This window comes from Phascolarctos cinereus, unplaced genomic scaffold (genome assembly GCF_003287225.1).
Source record: "Phascolarctos cinereus isolate Bilbo 61053 unplaced genomic scaffold, phaCin_HiC Scaffold_726;HRSCAF=1367, whole genome shotgun sequence".
Taxonomy (NCBI): Eukaryota; Metazoa; Chordata; class Mammalia; order Diprotodontia; family Phascolarctidae; genus Phascolarctos; species Phascolarctos cinereus.
In genome coordinates this window covers 382,182,020-382,199,287 of record NW_027556098.1, presented here as the reverse complement: position 1 = coordinate 382,199,287, position 17,268 = coordinate 382,182,020, and the positions used below count along the sequence as shown (strand labels likewise).

The 17,268-nt window shown below is 45.9% G+C and overlaps 1 protein-coding gene across 2 annotated transcripts in view; it reads left to right on the top strand.

Annotated features, from left to right (window-relative positions):
* PAX7 (paired box 7) overlaps window positions 1-17,268 on the top strand; it is a 162,374-nt gene that overhangs the window by 131,442 nt on the left and 13,664 nt on the right. For both annotated transcript variants that reach the window (XM_020973165.2, XM_020973164.2), the window contains exon 8: window positions 16,813-17,059. In XM_020973165.2, the coding sequence (XP_020828824.1) occupies window positions 16,813-17,059 (247 nt within the window). The remainder of the gene's footprint in view (window positions 1-16,812; window positions 17,060-17,268) is intronic.

Sequence of the window (17,268 nt, the reverse complement as noted above, 5' to 3'; positions counted from 1 at the left end):
GGAAGGAAGGAAAGGAAGGAAGGAAGAAGCAAAGAAGGAAGGAAGAGAGAGGGAGAAGAGAGAGAGAGAGGAAGGAGGAGACAGAGAGAAGAAAGGAATGAAGGAGGGAGGAGGAGGCAAGAAAGGAAGAGAGGGAGGAAGAAGGAGGGAGGGAGGAGGAAGGAGGGAAGGAAGGAAGGAAGAAGGAGGGAAGGAAAGAAGGAAGAAAGGAAGCAAAGAAGGAAGGAAGAGAGGGAGGGAGGAAGAGAGAGAGAGGGAAGGAGGACAGAGAGAGAAGAAAGGAATGAAGGAAGGGAGGGAGGGAGGAGGCAAGAAAGGAAGAGAGGGAGGGAAGAAGGGAGGGAAGGAAAGAAGGAAGAAAGGAAGCAAAGAAGGAAGGAAGAGAGGGAGGGAGGAAGAGAGAGAGAGGGAAGGAGGAGACAGAGAGAGAAGAAAGGAATGAAGGAAGGGAGGGAGGGAGGAGGCAAGAAAGGAAGAGAGGGAGGGAAGAAGGGAGGAAGGAACGAAGGAAGCAAATAAGGAAGGAAGAAAGGGAGGGAGGGAAGGAGGAGAAAGAGAGAAGCAAGGAATGAAGGAAGGGAGGGAGGGAGAAAGGAAGCAAGGAAGGAAGGAAGGAAAGAAGGAAGGAAGGAACCTTAGGCTTTGATGTAATCCCAGACTCAGCCTTTACTCCAGCCCTAGAGACACAAACCAAATGGTTGTGTTGTTGTTTTAATTTCTACTGATTCCTTTTGTTTTTACATCGTAGTCACTTCTGGAAATACCCACCCCATCTATCCATCCACCTGCCTCAAGTGAACCTTCCCTTATAGCCAAGAAAAAAAAGATACAGCAACTGCCTCTTGCAACATTGTGTCCTGGTGGTCCCCTACCTCTCATCTGTCTTCCAGCAACTAACAGGACAGACAGTCTTTTCACAAGCTGATGCTTCTGTTCACAAAGTATCCAGGATGAGAGAGTCCAGATTGCTCAGTAGCACCAACCCCTACTTCTGGAAACACCACTCAGACCGGCACATCCCAGATGTGTACTAATGGTAGCTAGTCAGAATCATTCTCGTGTTTCCTTCAAAGAATTTCAGAGTTGGGAGGGAGCTTAGTGACCATCTGGGGCAATCACGCCCTTAAGGAGTGCCCACTAAAACAGACCCAACAAGCGGCCATCCAGGTCCTGCTTGAGGCCCTTTAAGGAAGGGGAACCCAGCACCCTGGTAGAGCCCTTTCCACTCTAGGACAGCTCCCAGCATTTCATTAAGTGAGGTCCACATTGGCTTCTTTGCAGCTTTCCCCCAGTGCCCCCAGCTCTGCCCTCTGGGGTCAAAAAGAACAAGCCTGATTTCTCTTCCATATGACAGTTCAAATACCTGAACAACATGTCCCTCCCCCTACTCACACCCCAAGTTTTCTCTCCTACAGACAAAAAATCCCCAGTTCCTTCAACCCATTTATAAATGCCAAAAAAAGACCTACCCCTTTTACTGCTCCCTAAGGGATAATCAAAGAGGGTTCAAAGGCCAGAGGGGGATGCCTGACTTCCCCTGGAAATCTAGAATCCTCAGCCTCAACTGGCCTAACTCTGTGGGAGGTAGAGAATAACATTTATTATACAGGCCACTGTGCCAAGCACTTTACAAGCTGCCTCATGAGGAATGGCCTCCCTCCCACGGAAGCTGGGAGAAAGGACCATTTTTTTAAAGTTAAGCAGATCCTTAGCTGAAATACTGTGCCTTTTGCTGGGTCTTCTCAGATAAGTCTAATTATATTGACTGATTCAATAAAGAGATGAAGGTAGCGAGGTGGTGCAATGGCTAGAGCACTGGATCTAGTCAGGAAGACCTGAGTTCAAATTTGGCCTCAGACACTTACAAGCTGTGTGACCCTGGGCAAGTCACTTCACCCTGTTTGCCTCAATTTCCTCATTAGTGACTGCCTAGGTGTGGGACCCTGGGCAAGTCACTTTACCTCTGTCTGCCTCAGTTTCCTCATCTATAAAATGGGAATAATAACAGCACCTACCTTCCAGGGTTGTTATGAGGATCAAATGAGATAATAATATTTGTAAAGTTCTTAGCAATAGTGCCTGGCATGTAGTAAGAGCTACATAAAATATTAGTCATTATTATTATTATTATTATTAGGTGAAGAGCCATGATAAGACAACTACTGAGCCCTAGCTAACATCTATCACCTCAGAATGCTATCCACATAGCTGGGGCATAGTGGAAAGAATGAAAGCTTCAGAGGCAAAAAGACCTGGGCTCATATCCTGCCTCTGATATTTATTAGCCCCATATGACCAAGGGGCAGCTCAATTTGACCTTTCTGAGCATCATTTTCCTATTTGTAAAGTGTGTGTGAGTGAGTGTATATGTGTGTGTGAGTGTGTGTGTGTATGTGTGTGTGTGTGTGTGTGTGTCTTAGGAGTCTGGGGCACATAGCAAACATTAGCTATGTAAAAGCCAATTATTATTACAACAGTCAATATTCTGTTGATTATTGCCAAGGACTTCCAAATCACCTATTTTGTCAAATACTTTCTCTCTTTACATTTATCTCACCATCAGTAAGGTCCTTTTCTCCCTCCTGCCTCAGTCTGAGGGAAGAACTCATCAGAGGGTGAGGAGTGTAGAGAAAGGTCTGTGGAGCTCAAGTCTTTGAATCCAAGTTCTTATTGCATTCAGTTGTTTCAGCCATGTCTGACTCTTCATGACCCTTTTTGGGATTTTCTTAGCAAAGATACTGAAGTGGTTTGCCATTTCCTTTTCCCATTCATTTGACAGATGAGGAAACTGAGGCAGAGTGAAATGACTTGCCCAGGGTCACACAACTACTAAGTGTCTGAGGCAAGTCTTGAACTCAGATCTTCCTGATGCCAGGCTGGGCACCGTATGCACTATGGTGCCACCTAGCTGCCCCAGCTTCCATTCTGGGTCTCCCTATTGTCACCAACTTCCTCCTCAAAGCTTCAGTTAACACATCTGTAAACAGCATCTCACCACTAGTATGGGCAGTTTCCCCTTCCCCATTTTACAGATGAAGAAACTGAGTTGACAAAATTGGGATTCAAACCCACATCTTCAAGTTACAGAATCTTGGGACCAGAAGAGAGCTTAAGACATAAAACAGCACCATGTAGAATGTCTTTGCCTTAGAGGGAGACCTTCAAAACGGCCTTAAAACACAGAGCATTTGCCTGTCTTTTGGAGCAGGAAGGGACCTTCGAACATAGAGAACAGGTGAACTGGGAAGGATAGTTTAGGGGCCATCTGCTTCAACCCCCTCATTTTACAGATAAGGAAACTGAGGCCCAGAGACTTTAAATGACTGGCAAGATCATACAGATACATAATTATGGGCCCTTAGCATATTTGAGCCTGTTTCCTCATCTGCAAAACAGGGATAATAATGCTACCTCAAAAGGATCCTTGGGATGCATTTCAATGAGATAATCTATGTAAAGTACCATGTAACTAACTGTCACTTAACGTTATTCAATAGTCAAGGGAGAAGGCAGTCTGGGCCAGAGGAAAAAGCCACAGATTTGTATCAGAGGACACGGATTCAAGTCCCTGTGCTGTCACCCCCTATCTCCGTGACCTTGAGCCAATTATTTACATGCTCTGGGCCTCAGTTTCCTCTCAGTGAAATGAGAAAGATAAAGCAAATGGCCTCTGGGGCCCCTCTAACCAGCATAATCTGCACCACTCTCAAGCTAATGGAGCTAACTGGTAGCTCAGCCAGGACTAGAACTCCAGGATCTTTGGAGTGCTGAAATCAAGGCATAGGATCTGAATTCAAATCCTAGGTCTGCCAATTCCTATCAGAGTTCCCTCAGTTTCTCCCTCTGTAAAAATGAGGGGATTGGACCAGATGGCCTCTTAAAGTCCCTTCCAGTTCTGGCCCTGTGGTGCTATGAACCTCTCTGGGCCTCAGTTTCCACTCCAGTAAAATGGGAGTGAAGGAAAGGAAATTGGATTGGATGAACACCCCAGTCCCTAGCAGCCCTAGACCTATGGGTCCTGAGTCTGTGACTTCCCCTCATTTCTCCGCATCAACCCCCACGCCCAAGCAAGGCAAGGCCCAGTAATCACTGCTTTGGACCCTTAACACATTGTGAGATGTGGCAGCTTGTTTGCGCAGGTAATAATGAGGCCCGTGTGTCGCTGCCCAGTCTCTGCCAGGGCTAATCTGCGTCCTCATCTTCGCCAATTAATGAGGCACCGGTGCCTGCTCCCCTCCCCCTGCACCCCAGGCTCTACTCCCCCCCCTGCGCCCCAGGCCCTGGCCCCTCCCCCTGCGCCCTGCTGCCCCATCGGGGCTGGGGCCCCGAGAGCCCGAGAGCCGCTGCCCTCCCCTCTCATCTCCTCCCTCCCTCCCCCTCCCCACTGGGCTCCTGACACCTGCACCGCCTGACAAATTGTTTCTGTCATCTGCTTTCTGTCTTCCATTAACTAGGAGGGGAGGGAGTGGGGGCCGGGCGGGGGGAGGGAGGAGGAGATGGGATCTGCCATGCTTAGCGAGGCCAGATACATTAATTACAAAACGGCCATTTGCCGCATGAAAATGTGCTAATTAAATTTATGCAATCATTATCTTTAAATAGTCATATCTTTCCCGGCGATCAGCCCCCTTCCCAGCCTCTCCTTTCCCTAGCGAAAGTCGAGCTAATCCCCTTTCCAACATTTATCTCCCCATCAGCGAGGTGGGGTTTCCCCCCCACCTCCCCAACTGCAGGGAGGGGGCTTGGGAGCAGCTCAGGGAGAGGTACAGGGAAGAGAGCACACGCGGGGCCGGGGGCAGTCTGGAGACCTGGCTGAGTGATCTTGGATAAGTCCTTTCCCTGCTCTTGAACCTTGGTAAAATGAGAGCTTTAGATTTAGCTCTAGAAGAGACCTTGAAAGACATGGAATCCAGTCCTCTTGTTTTACAGAGGAAGAAACTGAGGTCCAGAATGTGGAAGGGGATTGCCCAAAGTCCACGCTTAATAAGTTGTAAGTCAAATTTGAACTCAAGTCCTCTGACTCCAAGAACCTCAGTTTTGTCGCACCACAAGAGAAGGCAGATTCCTACCCCCCAAAAAAACTGTAAAAATACTGAAGGGATGGGCAGGGGGGAGAAGAAAGAGCCTGGCCCAACAACACAAATATGTAGACAGAGTGTTTCCAGTTATGCTGGCATCCATGTAGACCAATTTTTTAGAATTATGCAGCGTTTGGTGCCAGAAGGTGAATAGAGTTCAGAGCCTGGAGTCAGGAAGACCTGAGTTCAAATCTAGCTCAGATACTTCCTATTTGTCTAACCCTGGGCAAGTCACTTAACCTCTGCTTGCCTCAGCTTCCTCATCTGTAAAATGGGGATAATAATAGCACTTGCTTTCCAGGGTTGTTGAAAGTACAAATGAGATAATATTTATAAATTGCTTAACACAGTGCCTGGCACACAGTAGGTGCCATATAAATGTTAGTTATTATTATTAATGGTGGTGGTGGTCTGGATGTTGGACTTAATCCTCGTGGTGAACTCCCAATATAGATACTCCTTCTGCTGATGTAGGTAGCAACTGATAGGGCAGATGGGTGGCACGATGGATAGAACGATGGGCTTAAAGTCAGGAGGACCTGAGTTCAAATCCAACCTCAGATACTTACTAGCTGTGTGACCCTAGGCAAGTCACTTAACCTCACTTTGCCTCAGTTCCCTCACCTGTAAAATGATCTGGAGAAGGAAATAGCCGACCACTCCAGTATCTTTGCCAATAAAACCCGAATGGTGTCAGGAAGAGTCTGACAAGACTGAACAACAGTAACAAAAGCAATTGATGTGTATCTTTTTTGTCTTAGAGGGTTAAATAACTTGCCTAGGGTCCCACATCCAGTGTATGGCCAAGGATTTATTATTCTGAATTCTGACATTCTAACTTCAAGACTTGTCCTCTGTTACTGTCATTCTTTGTGAAAGTACAAATTACGAACTGTGGGCCAAAGACCAACATGTCCACTCTTCCATGTTCCAACAGGCTTCAGCGAAGCAATTACAGACAGTTTGGGTTTGTTTTTTTTGATCCAGATCTGTGATTGCATTTCCAGGGAAGAAATTTCCCTCCACCAGTGCGATTCAGCACCTGCTCTGTTAACTTCTGGGCTTAGGGCTCTGGGCTTTGGAGGGTCAGTGACCTTCCTCCACACCAATGGACGTGACAGGAAAACTGGAGACTGAACTGGGATCTTCAGAATCCTCCATCAGCTCTGTATCCCCTCCACCACCCAGACAGGACTCCCATAAATCTCTAGAGGAAAGACCACCCTCAGGTTCTTTCCATTTGCCATTCTGTGGCCTCGAAAAAGCAAACAAGGAAGGGAGGTAGGAAGGGAGGTAGGAAGGAAGGAAGGAAGGAAGGAAGGAAGGAAGGAAGGAAGAAGAAGGAAGGAAGGAAGGAAGGAAGGAAGGAAGGAAGGAAGGAAGGAAGGAAGGAAGGAAGGAAGGAAGGAAGGAGGAAGGAAGGGAAGAAAGGAGGAAGGAAGGAAGAGAGGAAGGGAGGAAGGGAGGAAGAAGGAAGGAAGGAAGAAGGAGGAAGGGAGGGAGGGAAGAAGGAAGGAAGGAAGGGAGGGAGGGAAGGAAGGAAGAAAGGAAAGGAGGAAGGGAGGGAGGGAAGGAAGGAAGGAAGGGAGGGAGGAAGGGAGGGAGGGAAGGAAGGAAGGAAGGAAAGAAGGAAAGGAGGGAGGAAGGGAAGGAAGAGAAGGAAGGAAGGAAGGAAGGAAGGAAGGAAGGAAGGAAGGAAGGAAGGAAGGAAAGAAGGAAGGGAGGAAGAAAATAAGGAAGGGAGGAAGGAAGGAAGGAAGGAAGAAGGAAGGAGAGGAAGGGAGGGAGGAAGGGAGGGAGGAAAAAAGAAAGGAAGGAAGGAAGGAAGGAAGGAAGGAGGAAGGAGGAAGGAGGGAAGGAGGGAGGAGGGAGGGAGGGAGGGAGAGAGGAAGGAGAGGAGGGAAGGAAGAGGAGGAGGGAAGAAGAAGGAAGGAAGGAAGGAAGGAAGGAAGGAAGGAAGGAAGGAAGGAAGGAAGGCAGGCAGGCAGGCTGGCCTTTCTAAGGTCCGACCTAGATTCTCACCTAACTCTGCCTCATCACCCCCAGCCCCCACTGCCCTGAAAGCCATATTGTTTCTTACAATATGGTCTTCAGTAGAGAGCTTTTGGCCTTTCATATTTCTATTTTGTCTATTTATGTCCCCAGTGCCTGGCACACAATAGACCCTTAATAAAGACATGTTCGTGTTGTTACAACCCAAACTGTTTGTGACAGAGAACTTTCCATTTTCCACATGCTTCTCTGGCCTTCCGTGTTATTCTCCACTTCATCTCCTTGCTGGAGGAGGGGGAGGTCTCATCTTTATATCATGGTGGGAACAGAGCCCGGCAGTCGGTCTGTAAACCCAGAGCTCCAGAAAGATTCAGACAATAAAGCCTGAGAATCTTTGAACTGTAGCAACCCCAGATATCCTGCCAGATTCAGTACATGATTGTCAAGCATCTACTATGTATGAGCCCATTGGAATAAAACGGGCTAATTGCTGCTGATAATAATGACAATGATGATAACGATGATGATGATGATGATGATGATGATGATGATGATCCAACAAAGCTTTAAAGTGTCTGTGTGTAGGCACTTTCTTAAGCACTGATGGCACAAAGGCAAAATCAGTTGATCCCTATCCTCAAGGAACTTACAATCTACCATAATATATAGGAGGAGGAGGAGGAGGAGGAGGAGGAGGAGTACTGTGTCAAGTTCCTCCAGAATAAAGCTTGTTTCATTCTTTTGATTTTTACCTCCAGCACCTAGTACACAGCACCTGAAAAATAGTTGGCCCTTAATAAATGCTTATTGCTTGATTAAGCTTATGTCCTAATACCACAAACATAGTCATTTCATCCACCTGTGCCATAAGGTACACAGAATATTTAACATAAAAAGGAACACGAGACAGCAACATGTCCTGGTGCCGTTTATACCTGAGCCCTAAAAAGATGAGACTGAGATAATGATATGCGTTTGGATGTGTGTGTACATAGAACATAGCTCTTCATGGTTATAAAGGAGAGGGAGAGTTAGGAGAGGAACTGGACGACCTCTATGACCCCCTCTATGGGAATAAAACCCGAGACACATGTGATAACAGCTCCCAATTCTCTAGCATGATCATGTTAACAAAGTACCTTCTTCACCACAGCCCTAGGAGGAAGTAGGAAGTAAAGATATTGGTCCTTATAGACATTTATTTGGCACTGAAAAGGGTTCCAAAGTGCTTTACCTTCAGGCTCTCGTTAAATCTTCACAGTAGCCTCGTGAAGTCAGTAATGCGAATATTAATATCTCTTTTTAATACATCAGGAAACTGAAGGTCAGGGAAGGGAAATGACTTGCCCAGGGACATACAGCTAGTAAGCAACAAAGCCAGGTTGAAGGCAGATCTCCTGTACCTTGAGATTATAAGTAAAAAAGGAAGGCAAAGGAACCCAGGTCTTCTGTGTTTAGGGGGCAGCATTTCATTAGCAGGGGCTCAGCCATAAAGAGTCTAACTTGGACGTGGGTACCCTCCCTGCTCCCTCCACTCCTCCTCTAGCCCCCACCTCTCTGGGGAGGGAAGCAGACCTCACTTCCGGCAAAGCCCCTTCCCCAGCAACATGTGAATGGAACTGCCCTGAGTTCCATCCATGCTGCATCAAAGGACACAGATTCTCACCAACAACCTTTGTGGGGAAAGGGAAGAGAGACACTTTGCAAGTTAGGAAACTGAGGACATTAGCAGAGCCAGGGAAAACTCAGACACCTGGTCCTCAACATGGTTTCCAAACTTTATGAGCAACCAGGATAAGGAAAGGCCATGTAGGGACCTTTAGCCTAGACACTAAAGCAGATGTGCAATCTTCTCAGGTGAAAGAGGAATTCAGCTTGTTCAGCTTAGTCCAAGCAATAGGACCACAAGGAAGGGTAGAAGTGACAAAGAGGCAAATAGAGGCTTGATGTCAGGACAAACTTCTGCATAATTTTTTTGTTGAGTCATTTCAGTAGTGTCCAACTCTCTGTAACCTCATTTGGGGTTTCTTGGCAAAGATCCTGGAGTGGTTTTCCACTTCCTTCTCTAACTCATTTTACAGATGAGGAAACTGAGGCAAACAGGATGAAGTGACTTGTCCAGGGTTACACAGCTAGTAAGTGTCTGAGGCAAGATTTGAACTCAGGTTCCCCTGACTCTAAATCCAGTGCTGTAGCCATTGCACTACCAAAAAGCAGAATAAATTAACTTGAGAAATCATGGGTCCCCCCACATCAGAGCCACAGAAGAGCCCAAAGTCGCTTAAGAAAGGGGGCAACATGCTGCCATGGAAGGAAGACTAATATGAGAGCTCAAATCCCACCTCAGCCACTAGCTGTGTGACCCTGGGCATATCATTTGCTTCAGTTTCCTCATCTGTAAAATGAGGATAGTAATACAACCTACCTCCTGGGGTATATACATATACATATGTGTGTGTGTTTTGCAAACCTTTAAGTCCCATGCAAACGTTAGTCATAGTGACTGTTTGGGGGTACCTAGCTTCAGAAGGTGCCACTAGCTTCCTGTGTGTTTGCGCCCTGTCTCTGAGTTAGATGAGATCAGTAGTTATCAAAGTGTTCTGGGAGGAATAGTGAAAGACTACAGGTTGGTTTGTTTGGTTTTTTAAATGAACAGAATGTTGTTTGTTAATAGGCATTAAAAATAATAATGTTAGGAGGTTTTACTACAAGGTTATGCCAAAGTTTTGTTTGAACTAAATGGTTCTATCACCATGGAAAAGTTTGAGAAGTAGTGGACTAAATAATAATAACTGGCACTTTTATATAGCACCTACTATGTGCAGTCACTGTACTAAGTGCTTCACAGATATTATCTCATTTCATCCTTACAACAACCCTGGGAGGTAGGTTCTATTATTACTATTCCCATTTTACAGATGAAGAAACAGGCAGAGGTTAAGTGACTTGCCCAGGGTCACACAGTTAATAAGTGTCTGAGGCTGGATTTGAACTCAGGTTCCTGACTCCAGGCCTGGTACTCTATACTGTGCCACCTAACTGCCCCTAAACATCTCAAAGCCTCCTTCTTCTAAAACTCAAAGATATTTCCCATCGACGTTACGTAGAATCATATGATCTTGGATCATGAGATATGACCATAGAATCAAGCTATCATCCCCAACCTCTTTTTCCTTTCTTAGCCAAACTAGTAGAAGAAGCTATCTACAGTCATTGCCTTCATTGCCTCTTCTCACTTTCATCTCTTTGCAGTCCAGCCTTTCATCATTCAAATGAAACTGTTTCTTCCAAAGTTACGAGGGGTCTCTGAATTGCCAGATCAGGTGGCCTCTCCATTCTTGGCTTCTCTGCTACATTTGATCACCCTCTCTCCTAGATACTTCCTCATTTCTAGGTTTTCGTGACACTCCCTTGGTCTCTCCGTTCTCTGCCTATGTGTCTGATAGTACCTTCTCAATCCCCTTTGCTGCATCATCATCTATATCATGTTCTCTAATAACATCTTTAGGGGACATGATATATGGACATGATGTGTGAGTGTCGCTGGGAATATGCTGGTAAATGTTCAACAACCAGCTCGCCAGGAAAAAAAAAAAAGACTGTAGCGTGACACATTTTGAAGTTTAACCTTCATTATTAACATTTTCTCTGTCACTTTCTTAAGTCTAGACAATCAACAAAACAGTAAATCGAGTCCTGATTTGTAGCATTTGCTGATTTCTGAATAGTAAATGTTCTCATTGAAAATTTAACAATCAGATCTTGGGAGACTGTTCCAGGTGGTTCTAGCAAATTCCTGGATGTCCCCCAAGACTCTTTCCTGGGTGTTCTTCTCTCTTTATTCTCTTTCACTCAATGACCTCATCAAGTCCCATAATTATTACATATGCAGATAATTCCCAGATTTATATATCCAGCCCTACTCTCTCTCCAGTCCTACACAACCAACTGCCATTGGACATTCCTAACTGGATGGCCTACAGGCATCTCAAACTTATGTCCAAACAGAACTCATTCTCTTTCCCCCCAAATCCACTTTTCTTCTTAACTTCTCTATTACTGTGGAGGGTACCACCATCCTTCCAGTCCCCCAATACGATTCTCAACTCCTCTCTCACTCACCCCATCCAATCAGTTACGAAATCCTTTCCTTTTTGCCTCCGTGAAATTTGTAGTATTTGTTCCCTTCTCTCAATTCACCCAGATGCTTGTAGGTCAAGCCCTTATCACACCTCACCTGGATTGCAGCAGCAGTATCCCCCTTTGTCTCTCTCCTCTCTCCCCATCCTCTTTTATAGCTGCCAAAATGATCTTCCTAAAGCACAATTCTGACAGCATCACTCCCCTACTCAAGAAATTTCAGTATTCCCTGTGCCATAGACTTAAATATAAATTCCTCTGTTTGGCATTTACACCTGACTCTAACCTTCCATTATTACAAATTACTCCCCTTCAAACACTCTATAAGCCTTCTTACTATTCCTCATGACATGTCATGTGTCACGCATGATACTTCTTTTCCCTTCGCCATGCCTTTAGCCTGGCTGTCACTCATGCCTGGTATGCACTGCTTCTTCCCTCTACTTCTTATAATCCTTAATTTTCTTCAAGACTCAGCTCAGTCACTACCTTCTGCAGGAAGCCCTTTCTGGTTCCCCTAAGCTTCTTGTGTTGTATGCATTTTGTATTGTTGTCCTTCAGTTATTTTTCAGTCGTGTCTGACTCTTACTGACCCCATTTGGGGTTTTCTTGGCAGAGACACTGGAATGGCTTGCCATTTCCTTCTCTAGCTCATTTTACAATTGAGGAGACTGAGGCAAATAGGGTTCAGTGACTTGCCCAGAGTCACACAGTTAGTACGCCTCTGAAGCTGGATTTGAACTCAGGAAGACACTCCAGGGCTCTATGCACTATGGCTCCCCCTAGCGTGCTTTTTGTATACTGCTCTCTTGCCTCCCCCATAGAATAGAATTTCCTTGAGGGCCAGGTCTGTTTCACTTTTAGTTCGTAGTCTCTGCACCTAGAACAATGCCTGGCACTGAGTAGGTGCTTAATAAGGGCTTGTTCATGGGTTGGCTGACAAATATGATTCACTACCCTCCCCTCATCTAACAGACGAGGAAACTGAGCCCCAGACAGATTGTCTTGTCCCAGGCTAAGTGGTGAAGTCAGGATTCAAACTCAGGTTCTCTGATTCCCACCCTAGTGCGCTCTGCCTGTCTCTATTCCTTTCCTTCAGGAAGGCTGGGGTCAGAGCTTCCTTCCCACAAATCACACTGCTCTCCCCTACTCCACCCCTCCCCACAGCCTCATATACACACCCCCCCATTCCCCACTCCAGCTTGAAGCAGTCCCGTTAATCACGATCCCTGCAGTGCTTAAAGTGGCCTTGCCCCCTCCCCCAGCTACATCGCCCACCCACCCCCCCAGTCCGCCCCAGTATCCCCGATACCCTCCCTCCAGTAAACCCTGCCATGGAGCCCTGATGGTAGAGATGGCCCCACCTAATTGGGAGGCGAGCTCCCAAAGCTCCACTCGGTTATCACAGAGGGTGCAGATCTCCCCAGCTCAGGCACCTCGGCCACAGGCCCTGAGGGCCAGCTCAGAGACGGAGGGAATTAATTACATTTTCTCCGTCTCCTTCTTTTAAAGTATGGGAGAGTGATGGAACGACCGGAGAAGGGAGGGGGGAGGAAAAAGAAGGGGGGATGAGGAGATGGAAATGGGATCTGGAGGTGGGGGCTGGGGGTGGGAGCCAGTGCAGCGTGGTGAAAGGAGTATCAGAGTTGGGGTCCAAAGTTGTGGGTTTGAGTCTCCCCTTCTGCTGCTTCCTAGTTCTATGACCTTATTTCCCCTTCTCTGGGCCTCAGTTTCCCCTACTGTAAAATGAAGAGATTAGCCTAGGAGATCTCTAACGTCCCTTGCAACTCTAAAAAGCAGTGATTCTGGGAGAGAAAGGAGGAAAGGTTAGATTTAGCTCTGAAAGCACCTTCTCTGTTATTACAGACCCATGACACACTCGGCCCCTTCCTTCCCCACCCCCAGTCCCCATTCCCCACTAACAAACAAGTTTCTCACTGGCGGAAACGAGGGCACTCATTGATTTACTCTGACGATGAAGCTGGGACTGATTTGGAGCAGAGGAGGTTGGGGTTGGGGGGGGGCAATGAATGAGCGAAGGAGGGGAAGGGATGGCTGTCAATCATTATGATGGGCAGCCTGGAGATTTGCCTTCAGATAAAATCTTACAGATGTGGAAAGGATATTGATTTTGAGTTAGCATCGGTAATGTACCAAGAAGTAATACATTAGACAAAAGCAAGGTCACCAAAAAAAAAAAAAGGAAGAAGGGGAGGGAGGAAGAGAACCGCCCTGCTAGAGGACTTTGCATTCTTAAGAGGGGGGGATTATCACATCAGACCTTGACTTCCTTAAGTTCAAAAGTTTGCTCACTGCATTCTTAGACCCCAGACCTAGGAGAGACCTTTTCCTGACTTTAGAGAAAAGAAGATACTGAGTAGGTACTGGCTTCCTGGGGCTGGAGGAGAGGGGCAAAGCCAAGAATGGCGGGCATGGCTGCTTTCCTCCTCTCTGACCCACCTCTCTCTGGTATTTGAGATTCAGGTTGGATCAACCAGTCAGGTTACTCTTCCTTGCCTGTTTCCTATCACAAAGGTCAGGATATAGCTGGAAGAGGTGTGTGATTTTCACACAGATGACCTTAGAACAGAAGAATGGGACATAGAATGATGGAGTTGGGAAGAGCCTGAGAACACAGAATGTCAGAGCAGGGAGGGGCCTTAGAACCTAGAACCCAAAGCTGGGAGGATCCTTAAGCCCATAGAATCATAGACTACCAGAGTGGAAAGGTACCCAGAGGTCATCTGCCCAACCTGAATAGGAATCCTTTCTATAATCTCTACCCCTAAAGTAGTTACCTAGACTCTCCTTGAAGACACTTAGTAAAGGGGAAACCACTTCGTCCCAGGGTAGCTCATTCTGAAACTTTTGGGCAGCTCTAATCATGAGGAAGTTGATCCTAACATAGAGCCTAACTCCCCCTTCCTGCAAATTCTACCTCTTCCTTGTAGTTCTTCCTTCTGGGGCTAAGCAGAGTAAGTCTAATCCCTCTGCTAATTTGAGTTAACTTCCAACATTTATTAAGTGCCTACTGTGTGCCAGGTGCCATGCTATGTGCTGGAGATAAAAAGATTTTTTAAATAACACAGTTTTTGCCTTCAAGGAGCTTCCATTCCCCCAGATGGACATAACACACACACCTAAGAATAGTACAAGTTAACCACAGCCCCATTAGTGAGTATTCTTCAGGTCCAGTCATCCAACCAGCGCAGAATGAAGACATGAAGAGTATCTGGTTCACATCTCTCCCTCACTCCAGAAAGAATGCTGGAGACTACCAGTCACTTTGCTGAAATTCAGGCATCACATCTATGGCATTATACCATTCTACCAGTCCAGAAGATGTCAAAAAGGGAAATGAAATTATTTTGGGATGATCTGTTCTCCATGAAGCTATGCTAATTCTTAGCGATCACTGTTCCTCTTTCTAAATACTAACAAACTATCCTTTCAGTAATGAGTTCTAGAATTTTGTCAGGAATTGGATTTAAGCTCAATTAAAGCCAGAAGGGACCTTTGAACATAGACTAAATGTCAGAATTATAAGAGAGGATAGAACATAGAATGTTAGAATATTGATTTTCAGAGCTGGGAGATAACTTTAGAAATCACTGATGAATGAATAAAAAAATACATTTACTAAGTGCTTACTTAAGACAAGGGCTATGCTACGATCTGGGTATGTAAATAGAAAAAGGCAAACAGTCCCTGACTTCAAGGAGCTCATACCCTAATTGGAGGAAACAACTCAGAGTAGAATGGATGGATGAAGAGGTCTGGAAGCCGTAAGGTTTCTATAGCAGGATGAAGGGCAAGGCTCAGGGGTTTTTTTTTTATTGTAGCCATAGATCAGATGACAGTGCCCAGGGATCAGGAGGGCACAGAGACAGAGCAGATGGTAAGACCTACAGGGCCTCAGAATGTAACAGCAGGGTGGTAGAGAGAGGATATTGATTTTGAGTTAACATTGTTAATGTACCGAGAAGTAATACATTTAACAAAAGCAAGGTCACTGAAGGGGAGAAAAAAGGAGAAAATTAAAAGAGGTTAAATGGTCATCCATCTCACCAGAAGGAACAGAATTGTTGACTCCTACTTCATTCAAATGGTTTGAGTAGACCAACCTCTTCATTTTACAGATGGGGAAACTGAGGCCCACAGAAGTTGAATTATTTGACATTTTAAAGCCCTATGTAAATGCCAGGTATGATCATGCTGACTGTCCAGGATCACATAGCTTATGAGAAATCTCTTACCTATGACATGGGCTGTTAACTCCAGTAAGCCCTCAGTAGAGTTTCCTGTTTGATAGTTCTACATATCCTGTACTCATTCTTACCTCCTCACTTTTGTCTACGTTATTTCACATTTACACAATGCATTAAAATTCACAAAGCATTTTCCTCACAATATCCCTGTGAAATAGGCACTGTAGCTATTATTCCCCTCGTTTTCATAGAGTTAGGTTCTGTTAGGCTCAGAGACATTAAGTAACTTGCCTGGAGTCACATGGCTAGGAAGCATCAGAGATGAGATTCAGACTTCCTGACTCCCAGTCTAGAACTCTATCCATCACTCCACACTGCCCCCCCCGTTCCTTTTAACCCCATCAACTATCCCATAGAGATATGCCTGATTATGATGAGTCAACCAGAGAGAATAAGGACAATCCCCCTGTGCCTTGGCCCTACCGCTCAATTCAAAAAAGGCAACTTGGTTTGAGTGGATAGAATGTTAGGCTTGCAATTGGGAAGACCTCAAAAACTCCCATGTGAGCAAGTCACCTTCTGTTACCATGAGCACCATCACTATCACCACCACAGTTGTTGTCAGCTGGCCTCCACCGTTGCCGTGAGCGCCAGAGCCACCGTCACCATCACCCTCACCATCATTACTGTCACCATCACGGTCTCTAAGATCAGTAACATCATCCCCACCACCATCACCATTGCTGTCTCCACCACTACCACAATCACTTTCCCAATCACCACGGTCACTATGGCCATCAGCAGCATAAAAAATGATTACTACTAATAACATAAAAATAAGTGTCAATATGGCATAGGACGTAGAACTTGGATTCGGGAAGACTGGGATCCACATGTAACTTTTGATACTTAGGAACTTTGGTGACTCTGGTTGAATCACTAAGCCACAATTTTCTCATCTGTAAAATGAGAATAATACCTACAATACCTCCCTGGTGCCATTGTTAGGAAACAAAAATTAGCCCACACATATAAATCACTTAGAAAACCTTGATGAGCTATATAAATATCAGTTCTCTTATTCCCATCATCACCACCAGCCAGGACCTCAAGACCCCTACCACAGTCACCATCATTCTTAGGATAAGTGAAAAGGAGAGAGGGGAAGGCATTCCAAGAAGGAGGGATAGAAGTAGAAAATGACAGAAGACATCTATGCATATCTCAGAGGCCATTTGAGTTCTCATGCCCTGACTGGTGACTTCTGCCAAATGGGGTATTTGGAAGCATCACACCAGATCTCTGGGACCTGTAGCTGATTCCCTGTGATATTAGTAAGTTTCATGGGCCCCCTTCATGTCTCCACTCATTCTCAAGCTTTCTTTCCCTTTCAGGTAATGAGTATCCTGAGCAACCCAAGTGGGGTGCCCCCCCAGCCGCAGGCTGACTTCTCCATCTCCCCACTGCATGGGGGTCTGGACACCGCCAACTCCATCTCAGCCAGCTGCAGCCAGCGCAGTGATTCTATCAAGTCCGTGGACAGCCTCCCCACTTCGCAGTCCTACTGCCCCCCCACCTACAGCACCACTGGCTACAGTGTGGACCCTGTGGCTGGCTATCAGTATGGCCAGTATGGACAGAGTGAGTACTTCTCTTTCCCCTCTCTGCCTACAGGATCCCTGACTTGGTGTGGGAGAAGTGGGGTACAACCATGCCCTGGCATTCTACCCCCCCATCTCCCTAAACCTAGGACCCCTTTAAAGGGCCAATTGCTACTATTATTCATTCACTCATCCAAACATTCATTCATTCACTCAATCATTCATTTGTTTAGTCAACCATTCACTCAT